The following is a 13,199-nucleotide window of genomic DNA, read 5'->3' on the forward strand; positions in this document are numbered from 1 at the left end:
CATCAAGGGTTACACACACAGGCAGGCAAGGGGGGTCTTTCTCTGGGGGTGACTAGGTGAGGGGCAAGGGCCTGCCTTGGCTTCTGCTGGAACTTCTCACCTAAACCCCAGGAGAGCCCAACGGGTCCCCGTTCACCCAGTGGCCTTCCCACTCCGTGGTTTTCTCCTTTCTCTCGCCCCAGCGTCACCCTCTGCTCTTGCTTACCGATCCTCAGTGATCTCGCTCCCCTCCGAGCAGCCCCGCCCCCATCACCGGCCTCTCCTTCTCTGCCTTGCAGATGCCAGCACCTACGCCCACTACCTCTTCCACGCCTTCGACACCACCCAGACAGGCTCCGTGAAGTTTGAGGTACGCGTGTCTGGGGGACTCCCCAACCTCCCATTCCGTCTCCCTCTAGACCGTGGGGTGCTGGGGAAAGGGTTGCGTCATCAGATGCCCTCGGTCAGGACAAAGAAACCTGTATCTTTTTAGTAAGCATTTCCTAGGGAATAGAGAAAAGCAACTTTCCAGGAACGCAGGGCCTCGAGGGACTGACGGGAACAGTCTCCTACCTCACGGACACACGGAGCTGGCCGTGTGGCAGGCTCTGCACCAACGCTTTGCGTTTACTAGTTCACGTAATCCTCACAATAACCCCACGAGGTAGGACACAAATGTTTATTACCAGTTACAGAAGAGGAGGGACAGTAAGGCAAAGGGAGACTGAGCAGCTCTCCCAAGGTCGGACGGCTAGTAAGTGGTAAAGGAGGGATTTGCACTCAGGTTGGATGTGTCTAGAGCCCACGGTCATAGCCGCTAGACTGTACCGCCAGTCATGTGATAATCACAGCCCCGGCATCAGGCGGCTCCAGAGAAGGCTGCGTTGACCTGTGTCTGGAGGTGTTAGCATGCACAGAGCTCCATTCTTCCCCAAGCGGGCTCCTTCCCAAACAGTGGGGCAGGGTAGGCAATGGAAGGGGGCGGGGGAGGTCCCTCATTGAACTTGGCCATATCCTTCAGGGCACAGAGGACAAGGGAGATACCGTTTTGTAAAAGCAGTCTCAGAGCCGGACGCAAAGACAGAGCTTTACCCCACGCGACGGCCGGGTGGTTAATGTCACTCACGTCTCTTCCTCTTCTCAGGACTTTGTAACCGCTTTGTCGATTTTACTGAGAGGAACTGTCCATGAGAAGCTAAGGTGGACATTTAATTTGTATGACATCAATAAAGATGGATACATAAACAAAGAGGTAAGTGAGCCGGGGCCAGGGGCTCGAGGGAGCTACGAGGACGGCATCTAATCAAATAGAGCCCCAGCCGTAAGGATGAACTTGTCTGAATGAGGAGAGAGCAGCTTTGGGGCCAACAGAGCTGGTTCCTGGAAAAATGAGGAAGGCCACCTTTGACCTCCCCGTGGCCCTGCCCTGCCCTTTGCCCAGGCACGGAGAAAGGATTAAGCAGATTCATTCATTCCCGCTGGGTCACACATATTCGGTGCACATTCTAAATACGATATAAATGATTTATTTCAGCATAGAGTTACTCTTCCCGGTGGAATTTGCATTTTAACAGGTTGACAGCCACAGGTTAAAGCTAAAAGTTGGGGTAGTCGAATTGCAGATATCACCTGGAAGAGAAAAGGGAGATTTTTTTGATGAAGAAGAGAGTACAATTGGATCGTGTTGGCCGCACCCTATTTTGCCTGCTAATAAAATCACAGAGGGGGGTGATGGCAGGTGCAGCCCTCCCTCAAGAACTCATCATGAATAATTTCTGAATCCTCATGGCTTGATACTTTTAGAGCCTCAAAGGACACGTGGTGTCTCTCCGGTGAAATACTCACAGGTCTATCTCAAAACTCACTCCGGTACCTACTGCATCCAGGCATCTGTCGATAGCATCCTGTGATATCCTACTTCCTGACCTCCGATAGCACCTCAACCCTGCTAGGTTCTTTCCAATTTTTATTTCTCAATCGTTCCATAATGTATTTGCTCGATATTTGAGGGCTTATTAGGTGTTCCAGATGCCGAAGATAAAATGGTAAGCAATCCTCAAAATGTGCAAACCCTAATATCCACTAATAGCAGATGTGTTCAATGAATTCTGGTAAATACAACAATGGAAATACAGGTGGCCATTTAAAATCATGCAAGAGTAATAAGATGGAAAAATTCATATGATACATTACAGTTTAAAAATCTGTTTATAAAATAGTAGATTGTATAATATTATACTGAGTAGCTCAGCTTTATTCAGATGTCCGCTTTTGTTTCAATAAAGTGTGGTCACAGAGACAAGTCACCTGATATAGAAACAGCCACCTGGGCCCAACCATTCAGAGGAATTGTAGAGTGGGGAGAGTCTTCCAAAAGTGGAGCGTGGGGCAATCAGTACACAAACATGTCCACCCCAATCCCACACATATCCCCTCACTGAGGATAATGCTCAGGGAGAGGTAACCTGCCCAAGAGCTTCTGAAGGCAACGAGAATTTTCCACCGCCCTCTCTGTTCAGCTTGTTTTCTAACTCCCTCTCAACCAGCTGAAGAAAGTCCCTTGAGTCAATTTCATTCATAAGGGGGCTATTTCAGTCACAATGGTTCCCACACTGTGCTTCCATGCCCTCTCCAGGAGATGATGGACATTGTCAAAGCCATCTACGACATGATGGGGAAATACACATATCCCGTGCTCAAAGAAGACACTCCGAGACAGCATGTGGACGTCTTCTTCCAGGTAGGTGTAGCACCCTGACATGAGCTGTAAGTTCAACGTAGATCAGTCCACTCACGGCGTCCGAACAGTGGTTTGTGTCCACACCACTGTACTATTCACTGTACGAAAGAGAAAAGAATCGCAAATATATTGTTCTCCAGGAACAGACGATCTCATTAAGCAGACCGGTATATACTACCGAAGAGAACAGGAACGCAAACGTGATATAACACAGATTCTAAGTTCCATAAAAATTCGTGGGGTATCTGAGGAAACACAGAAGACATCATTGAGCGCACGTGTGTAGGTGGTGAGCATTCGTGTCTGGGGAGTAAGGGGAAATAAGGTTGGAAACCGTGGCAGGATGGACTGTGAGATCTTTAAGCTGGAGAGTTTAGCCTTGCTCTGGTAGAGTGGGTGGCCGGTTTGACCCATGAATAGAAGAGTAGAAGATCACGGTGATCATTTAGTAAAAAATGAACCCAGCAGCAGTGTACCAAAGAAAGCCAGAGTTCATTCTAGTCTAATCCTCTCACTTTGCAGATGAGAAAAACAGGCTCACAGAGGCTTAAACACTCACTCGAGGTCACACAGTAAGCGACAGAGATGGAAGTAGAAACTCTCCTGTCCGGTGTTCCTTCTGCCAGATGGACAGGCTAGAAAAGAGTGGAGAAGACATGACAGGCTGTCAGCGTACCTTCTAATTTTAAGGACGGTCATGTGCTGTAACCAGGGCCTGGGTAGAGGTGTCCGGCCAGTGAATTCTCTGGGCACCTTTGGTTAGTCAAAAGTAAGTTTTGGGATGCAGATTACCAGGTTATTTAAAATGCTTCCTTTTGTGTCTTTCAGAAAATGGACAAAAATAAAGATGGGATTGTGACTTTAGATGAATTTCTTGAATCCTGTCAGGAGGTAAGGAGAGATCTCAGGGCACAGTATCTGTAAATCTAGGAAAGGAAATATGGGGCTTGTTGACACCACTCTAGGTCAGAGCCACCACCAACACCAATACCAGCAACAGCCTCCACTCCCTACAATGACCAGTGGTTGGTCTTGGCCAAGCACAGGCTGAGTCAGACAACCTAAGAAGCCCAGAGGGGTCTCTGTGAAACTACAGACTTCCCAAGTTGGCTACACTGTCATTTTTCAACCTGCCTCTGGCTTGCTGACCCCACTCCCCAGATGATGAAGGAGTAGCTGGAAAAAAAAAAATCTAAAGCTGTGATTCTCAAAGCACAGTGTGCAAAAGAAGTGCCTGGATTGGTTTAGAAAATGTACATTTTCTAGGCTTCAATCCCAGAGACTCCAGATCTGGGGTGGGGATTCCAGAAATCTTCATTTTTAACACAAAAGCCCTGGACCTGGATTGATGCTTCTAAACCTTTCGTGGGCAAACCAACCTCCCTGAAGCTCTCCTGAAGATGCAGATTCTCACCCGGTAGGTCTCCGGATGGGGCTGGACCGGCTTCTTTCCTGACGCTGTCCCTGGTGATGCTGATGCTGCCGGTCTTTGGACCACAGCTTCATTATAAAGGACAGACCGGCCCCAGAGTCCACCAGAGACTAAACTAAAAAGAACTGCTTCCATCTAGTTTAGAAAAATGCATTTATGCCCCTACCTTATTTCAGAAAGGTACACAGTTAGTCTGAGCTCTGCCCAAACAGAACCACAAACACCAGAAAGCAGAAGAGAATTTATTAACGCATGCTGAGCACCTGCCGAGTTTCAGGTACATTACATGAACCTCATAACAAGCCTGAGAGGGAGAGGTGCTATATCCAGGGTGATGGTCCAACTATTTAATAACTAGAATGGACTGAGAATTGACCACTCTGAAACGACCTTGACCCAATGCCCTAGAGCAGTGCCCTAGCGGACTTCTGCTAAACGGCTTACTAACCTGTTAGTGAATGGATCCCTGGGTGGTCCAGGGTTCCTGAGCTGGTTACCAGGTAGCCAGAGGGGAAGATGCTGGGAGGATGGTGGGCAGAGGGGGAAGGAGGCTAAGGTCAGCAGCTATTCACCAACAGGTTAGAGATATTTCAACATTTTAATCATAACGAACTGGCTGAGCAGCAGTCTATTCATCATACTCATTCTAAAGAAGAGAAAAATGGAGGCCCCGCAAGGTGAAGAGATGTAGCTAAGGCACAATAAGTGACAGAGATGGAAGACGAACTCCATCCTTCTAATCTTAAATACCATGCTGTAGTAGGCTTTTTTTTTTTTTTACTTTGCTTAACAGTGTTTTAATCAGTGTCTCACATTAGCGACTTCTATAGCTATTCATTCATTAACTCACTTGTTTTCAAAACCTACTCTATAAATAGACACTATGATCAATGCCATTTTACACACGATGAAACCAAGGCACGAAGAGATTAAGTAACTTGCCTAAGGCCACTCAGCTGGTCAGTGTCAGAGCCAGGAGGAGTCTACGCAGCCTGACTCTAGAACCGATATATATGCTTAATGCCCAGGCAATAATACGTCACTGTTCTAGAAACTATTAAAGATTTCATATACCCAGAATCAATTTTCGTCCTCGTTGGTATTCTTATTGTAGGTTTGCTTTCCGTTTCATTAATTTAGGCTCTAAATCATTTCCTTCCCTTTGTTTGTTTTTTTTTATTTCAACTCAATTCTCTAGGTTTTAAAGAAATAAGTTTTCCTCTACCGCTTTAGCTGAGTATTACTTCAGATCCTCAAAAATTCGATGTCGTATTATCATTATATGTCAATTCAAAATATTATCTTCTCTGACCCGTGAAATACAACTTATCAACACTAACAACAAAAAAAGAAATTGAAACTCTGAATAGTCCTATATCTATTAAAGAAAAAAATCGAATCTGTGATTTAAAACTTTCCCACAGAGAAAATGGCAGGCTCAGATGCCTTCACTGGTAAATTCTTCCATTTAAGGAAGAAACGTTACTCATCTTAGATAAACTCAGAGAATAGAGAAAGAAGGAAAATGTTTCAACTGGATTTATGAGATTATAATAACTCTAATCTGGAAACTTGACAAAGCCATTACGAGATTAAAAAATTTCAGGCTAATAATATCCCTTCTGGACATAGAGGCAGAAAAATATCAAATCCGGCCATATATACAAAGCATAATACATCATGAAGAAATGGGGTTTATTAAAGGAATGCTAGCTCGGTTTAATATTCAAGAATTAATCAATGTAATTAATGACAATAGAATAAAAAAGAAAAATATATATATGATCATCTCAACGGATGTAGAAAAATCATTTGATAAAATGCAGTCGCCCAGAGCTGCTTAAAAGAAGCAATAGTCACCGTTTCACTAGATCATTCACTCCTTCCAGATTTCCCAAGGTGCTTCTTGCCTCATGTCGGTCGGTTTCTAGGTCCCTACCGCTTGCTCTCTGGTTCCTCACACCCCTGCAGAGTCCTTTCTCCTGGAAGTTTGCTCATCGGAGGAGCCTCAGAGAATTCTCACCTCTCCCTCTCTCCCTCCCCCCCTTCCTAGGATGACAATATCATGAGGTCTCTCCAGCTGTTCCAAAATGTCATGTAACTGCGGACACAGCCATCCGGCTCTCGAAGACGTCGTACGAGCCTTGACACCCTGATCTGCCCTCGTTCTGATCTTACACGCCGACTCTCGGGACAGAAACACCTCTTACGCTTTGGGAGAATTCTCTGCCGAAGACTTTCTGTGGAACCCAGCGTCACGTGGCTCAGCCTCTGATTGCCAACTCTTCCTCCTCCCTCTTCTTGAGAGAGACAAGATGAAATTGGAATTCCGCATGCTCATCTCCTCACACTGCAGCCCCATGGAAGGTCCCTCTGCTTGAGCTTAAATCGTCATGCCCACTTTTCTGCTTGCCCCCAGCCCAGTGCTTCCAGGTCCAGCAGACCTTGAGGTATCTGGGAGCAAGATGACCTGAGCCAAATGCACACCATCCTCGGACGGCCTCCCAAACCAACGTGCCTGTTTCCCTTCCTTTGGTTGGAAGAATGAGCAACATGAACTGCCATGACTCGATTGGGGGAGCCAGCACCAAACATAGGTAGGATAGGACTGAAGTATCACGCATGGCATCATCTGGTGACCCAAACTGCCCACGGCCTTTGTCCCCAGAGGCAAGGACCGATGATTCTCTCTCACACCAGCATCTGTGCTGGAGGTGCAAGGCCCTCGACTGCCCAGGAAGGGAGCCGATACCCGGTGGCCCACGCCTCCACTCCATCTCCTGCTATAGCTCAGCACTGCATGTCCCTTCCCGAAAGCCTAGAATGCCTGCAGGTTGCTGTAATTTTATACCATCTTCTAGTCAATAAACAGAACTATTTCTTACACTCTTAACCTTCACTTCTTCCATGACTCCAGGCACGTCGTGAACAGGGAAGGCTAGTCCATTCACTTGGCATCCAGTTATCGGTACTGCCTTTGTGCCAGGCACCACGTGATCCTCCCCAGCCCCCCAAGCAAACATCCAGCTCAAAAGCAAATACTGTGACCGCATGCAAAACTCTTCACAACACCTCCCTTCCGACCATATTGTCATTCCCAAGACCCTGTCGTGTAGAAAGTCTGGGGCCTCATGCGGTGTGGCTGGGACACAGAGATGAAGAGGTAGCCAACGTCCTGCTGAGGGACGTGGGGTCCAGGAGTTGATCGAGGGGCTTCGGCCTATAAGCAGCAACTTACTACTTATGTTGGACAGGATGAGTCTTGTTGTCCTTATTTGATGTCACATTAAAAAGACTACGAGCTAAGAGTGGCATTCTTGAAAGGAAAGCAATTTACTGAACTACTACGTGCTCGGTGTTGCACTAGGGGCTTTGTAGACATTTACTTATTTCATGCTCATAGTAGAACATTCTAGAAGGTAGAGTCCTGGTTTTACTGGTGAGGACACTGAAGCTCTGAGGAGACCTGGCTGAGGTAGCACATCTCTATAGATTAAACTCTTTCCACTCTATCCTAGAACCTTCCTAGGGAAGTCTGCCTCGCCCCGAGGAACTGAAGGTACCTCCCACAAATCTCATTCACCTGTAGTCAGTCCAGAGATGCTTTGAATCCAAACAGCAGGTGAGAAAACACGCAGAGAAGGGAAAAGCCTCACCTACCCAGGGATCACTAGCGAGAGACGGCGGCCACATATCGCGCATGCGTGTAATACTCCCAGTCTGCTTGCCGTTGACCGCTGCTTCTCAGGGCGGGAAACTGAAGGGGGCCAGCCCTGCTTCTCTATTTGGGCTTCCCATGTGGTCATCTACGGCTGCAGGGCATCCGGTTGGCCCCCAGCAAGGCATACACTTAGGCCCAAGCAGAGGATCTACACTTGGGACCCTTCCCACGTGCCTCTGAACCTGCATCAGGAGGCTGTAAAACATCTAGGCCGTGGGTTTTCTCCCTGGCTGCACATCGCAATCACCTGAGGGCTTGAAAAGTGCCAACGCCTGGGGCCCACCCCAGACCAATTGAAGTAGAACCTCTGAGGGTGTAGCCCCGGCACCAGGATGCTCTAGAAGCTGCCCAGATGATTGCGATGTGAGTCCAGAGCCAAGATGGGGAACTCACCACACCCAGCGCTAGGAATGAAGCACACAACCTGAGCTATCCCCTGGCTGTTAAAAAAGGGTCTGCGATTTTGACAAGGAAAGTTGGGTCTACTTTATTGACAAGGAAGCTGATGCAGGAGTGGCAGAGGCAAGTTTCAGGCCAGCAGGTCTGATCCCACAGACCATCCTGTGCGCACCCGGACCTGGCCACCTCGGACCCCAACAGACTTTTGTCTCCGACTCTGTACCGCTGTTCACACCAAGGATGGCATCTTTGAGGATTCCCATCAGAGGTAGGGACTGGAGAGGCCAAACGGGAAAGAAGAGGGGACCCTAGGTGGGGGAGGGGGGTGTGTCAGGGTGAGACGTGTGTTTGAAGGATAACCGTCAGGCCACAGCGGAAAGGTGAAGAGGCGGCTGGGGCTGTGGGCGGGACAGCCTTGGGTGCCAGGCTAAGGCAAAGGGCTTTCCCTGCAGGTGGCAGAGAGCCGCAGAAGGGCTCCGAGGAGGTGGTGAAGGAAAATGGAGCTGGAGGGAGGGTGCCTCCAGAGTCCCGAAAAGGGAATAGCTCCGGGAAGGATGGCGGGGACCTCAATGAACCTCGCCGAAAATAGAGGGGTCAGTGGACCAAGGAACTATTGAAAGGGTAGGACTCATGTAAGAGATCCTGGAGGACACGGTGGAGGACGTCGTGAGCGATGGGCGACGAAGGCGGCAGGCGTGCCTCTTAACCACCCCCACGCGGGGTGATGAGGTGCTGAGGGAGCAGCCGGCCGGGTGTGAGCGGGGAGTGCTGCTCGCCGTGGTGCCGCTAGATGGCGCAGGCGCCCCGCCGAATGCGCCGCGGGACCCTCGGGTCTCAAACCGCGCGGGGCGGGGGCGGGCAGGGGGCGGGCCGCTGACGCCAGAGAAGGACACGCCCCGCTGCTCCAGACCCCAGCGCCAGGGCTGGCTTCAGGCCACCTGTGCATGCATTGGCCCGGCACTTCCAAAGGCCCAGCGCACGGTGTCGTACTTGGCTACCTTCGCCTCGAAATTCTTAATGATCTCAACAAGGGAACCCACATTTTCATGTTTGCGCTGGGTCCTGCAATTTATGCAGCAGGCCCTAGCCGGAGCCTTCTATTTCGAGCTGGTTTCGAAGCCCTCTCTGGGCCTTCACGTTGCTTGATCCTCCTCCTAGCTCCCCTGAGATGCCAACAGAGCACTCATCACCCCACAAATGAGAAGCCTTCCACGCCGTGACTCATTTCTCCCTCCCACACTGCAGTGAGGTGAGGCTGTGGTCAGAGAGGTGATGAGACCTGTGCGGAATCATAGGCTGGTTTTTGATGGAGCCCCCCAGATGCAGCATCTCTGACTCCAAGTGCTGCGTCCTTTCCCACCCTCATCAAAGGCCCCCACGGCAGTCAGGGCCCCGCGCAGGCCCAGACGAAGGCCTCTGACCGCCTTCAGGCCCACCTGGTGCTCAGAGGCTGAGATGCGGCTGTGATGAAGGGTCCGGGGGGCAGAGCTGTTCCCAGAGTCTCCATTTCTTCTGGTAATTGAATATCCTTGGCAACCTGGAGGAATAGGCAGGGCTCCCAGCCCAACTTGTTAACCCTAGTTTCTGCCTCCTGTACAGACAGACAGCCGCAGCCTTGGGCCATCTGAAGCCATCAGGTCAGCAGGGTGTGCAGGGAGGGAGTAAAGAGCCTGGTTCCCCAGTAAGTGAGACAGCCCCGAGCTGGAATCCTGGCCCCCATCTTTCCAGCTCCATGCCCTTAAGCAGTGGGCCCCTTTGAGCCTGGCTTTCATCAGACTAAACAGGGAAATATTCTCAGGGTTAAATACCTCAAGGATTAAATACCTCAAGGGACTGGCAAGTTACAGGTACTCAGTAAATATTCCTTTATTTACTTTTGGTTTTTGTCACAAAGACAGCTGGGTTACCCTCTCTGGTTTCTCCCCCTTAGGGAATGGGGTGGGAGGCAGAAGTCTCAGAGAGGGCTGGAGGGCGGGAAACCTGTGAGAAATGTGGTCCAACGGGCCGGACCAGCCACCCACTGACTGGGTCTGGAGAGAGGCCTGCACGGTGCCCAGTGCTGGTAGAGGCCACAGGGAAGGAGGGCAACAGCAGGATGGTAATAATGCTCACACTGCCCCCTGTCATACACCCCGGGCTGGTTTCGAAGCCCTTTCTGGACCTTCACATTGCTTCATCCTCCTCCTGGCTCCCCTGAGATGCCAACAGGGCGCTCATAACCCCGCAAACGAGTGACTTGACCAAGGTCAAGAGGGTGACGCAAGGACTTGACCCAGAATTCTGATTTTTGATTCGGTGTTCGCTCCAGCTCTGCAGAGTCAGGGCCCCCCACTACTGGATGAATGGGCAGAGCAGGCAGAACAACCCTCTTTGTTTCCCCATCTCTAGACCCACAAAGCTAGGGGTGGGCAGACAGGATTAGGGACCGAGGAATGGAGAATAAAAGATTCCCCAATTCCAGAGCCTGTGCCCTGAGTCCAGGCTGAGCCCGGATGAAAGGTCCTGGACCTTTGGAGTTGGACCGGCTTGGGCGACAGCCCCACTGCTGCCACGTACTTGCTGTGTGACCTCGGGTGGGTGACACCACCTCTCTGTGTCTCTCATTTATAAAGCAGGGATGATAATACAGACAAGATTGGAGTAGTGTGGGAGCAGGGAGAGGGTTCTGCAGCCAGGTGGACTGGGTTCAGATTCCAGCTCTGCCATTTACTGGCTGTATGATCTTGGGCAAGAGTCTTCACCTCCATAAGCCTCAGTTTCCTCATGTGAAAACTCGGGATGTTAAGACCTCCTGCCTGTTGCAGAGATTAAAGGCAGTAATAGCTATAGACCACCAGACTCCTTGCCAGCTCTGTAGGACAGATCAGTTATATTAGCCTCCCCGGGACAGAAGGAGACTGGGGGCGGTGGCTGCTACATTCCACGACAGAGACCACCCCGGGACCAGGCCTGGCGCCTGCCCCACCCTCCGTCCACCAGAGCCCCAGGCCAACCTAGTGCCCAGAGAACAGGCAGCTCAGAGCATTCCCGCTGTCAGCAAGCAGCCTTTGGGGAGTAAGAAGTGACATTTGGACAGACGTTAACCAGGCAACATGGACGGTGGAAAGACTGTGAACTATTCGAAACCTGGCTCTTAAGAGACAGAAAGTTTTCACCCCGAGATCTCAGAACCCTTGAAATGCTCATTCACTCCTCCTCACAAACGGCCCGACACCACAGCACGACGTAAACACCAAATCTCAGAAGCGAGGCCAGACGGCGGGTGCGAATGACGGATGACTACCGCGTCCACCGGCCTCGGCTCCCTGCGGACGCTTTTCTTCAGTAGGCAAAAAGCAGTGGCAAGCGTGTACCCCGCAGTCAGGCAGCCTGGGTCCAAACCGGCCACTCGCTATGCTCCTGTGCCTTTGCGTCCTGGTCGGTACAGTGGGGCTAAGAGTCACACTCATCGGTCACAGCGTCAAGGGTGAAATTTAAGAGCAAACACATTAACTCAGGTAAAGCCCTTAGAAATACCTGGCACGTAGTGAGCACTTGGTTATACAAAACAGGATGATACTTGTAATCATTAGTATAGCTATATGATAATCATTGTTATCATTGCTGTTGATTCTGTTCCGTCGTGCTCCATATAAAGGCTCCTATAAGGTGTACGTAATATCATCTCGCGTGCATAGCAAGGCCCACAAGGCCGTCATGGCCAGCTCCCTACCTCCCGTCGCCTCTGTCTGCTCCCAGGAGTCCATCTTCAGCTTCCCTTGTGGTGGTTCTTGTGTCCACGCCACTGCATACACTGTCCCTCTCCTCAGAATGCCCTGGCCACCTAGCCCGGCGGCAAACCTCAACCTGCCCTTGGAGAAGGCGTATGATCGTCATCGCTCCTGGGAAGCCTCCCAAGCTCGAGCGGAGCTGACTTCTCCTCGCTGCATGTTCCACAGCTGCGCACCGGCCCACGAGCACCTGCGGCGTCCACGTCCCCCAGGATGGCAGGCTCCTTAAAGGGGAAGGCCCGCATCCCCTTTATCTCCCCACATGTACCCGCACCTCACGCAGCACCTGCCCGTGGCGGGCGTTCGGGGATTCCTCGCTGAATGAACGCATCTCCCGCCAGCATCGATGAGTTCGCGCAGCGTGGACCAGGCCAGTTACCCCGGACTTTACTGCGGAGTTGACCTGGACAGCCAGCACCTGGCACCTTTCCTCCCTCCAGGTGGAAGAGTGGGCCTTCTCTAGAGCCCGGCCGCCCACAAGCTGTGGGCAAATGGAGATTGGGGTACGTGAGGTGCCTGGTACAGGGGTGAGCACACAGCAGGTGCTCAGTAAAAACTAGTTCCTGACCTCATCCACCTCCTAGGAGTGGCCACCAGGGGTCACTCAACGCGGAAAGGAACAGAAGAAAAAACAAGTCCGAAACCAGAGTCTTGGGGTTTTCAGTAATGTTCTAGAACTATCCAGAGATGCTGAGAAACAGCTCCTCAGGCTGTCCGCATCATTCAGGTCAGAGCTGGTCTGCTCAGAGCACAAAGCTTGGTTACAAAGGGAGCCCTCGTCCCAGCTCCCCGACCTGATGATCTCAGCCTAGGTTTCTCTCTCCATGCCGGGGGGTTAGGGCCGTCACGATCTGGCTTTCTGGATTATTGCCAGGAGTCCCATAAAGAAGTAAGTGAGGGACCTGGGACCATGAGCAGCGGGAAGTGGAAGCTCTTCTGGGTGGTTTCACGGATCTGCTTCCTCCTGTTCCCATGTGCATGAACCGAAGCGTGGGGGCAGCCTGGCCGGGGTCACTGACCCTCCAGGCTGCGCCCAGCCAGTGACTAAGTGTGGAGCGGGTATCGGTTCCAGCTCATGCCTACAGGACACCTGATCCTTCCACAGAGACTCCCAATAGCCTGGCCGACGAGTTCTCGGAACTACACTGCTGTCTGATG

General features: G+C 50.9%; 1 protein-coding gene across 4 annotated transcripts in view; it reads left to right on the plus strand.

Annotated features, from left to right (window-relative positions):
• The window catches only part of KCNIP1 (potassium voltage-gated channel interacting protein 1), a 263,099-nt gene extending 256,058 nt beyond the window's left edge, over nucleotides 1–7,041 (plus strand). For 2 of the 4 annotated variants that reach the window (XM_006906506.1, XM_006906508.1), the window contains 5 exons: nucleotides 279–349; nucleotides 1,124–1,231; nucleotides 2,615–2,719; nucleotides 3,548–3,610; nucleotides 6,205–7,041. In XM_006906506.1, the coding sequence (XP_006906568.1) occupies nucleotides 279–349; nucleotides 1,124–1,231; nucleotides 2,615–2,719; nucleotides 3,548–3,610; nucleotides 6,205–6,252 (395 nt within the window). In that variant the 3' untranslated portion in view covers nucleotides 6,253–7,041. Of the gene's footprint in view, nucleotides 1–182; nucleotides 350–1,123; nucleotides 1,232–2,614; nucleotides 2,720–3,547; nucleotides 3,611–6,204 lie in introns of all 4 variants that reach the window. The other 2 variants (XM_006906507.1, XM_006906504.1) reach the window with 2 other exon arrangements.
• The last annotated feature ends 6,158 nt before the right edge of the window (nucleotides 7,042–13,199 follow it).

This window comes from Pteropus alecto, unplaced genomic scaffold (assembly GCF_000325575.1).
Source record: "Pteropus alecto unplaced genomic scaffold, ASM32557v1 scaffold40, whole genome shotgun sequence".
Lineage (NCBI taxonomy): Eukaryota > Metazoa > Chordata > Mammalia > Chiroptera > Pteropodidae > Pteropus > Pteropus alecto.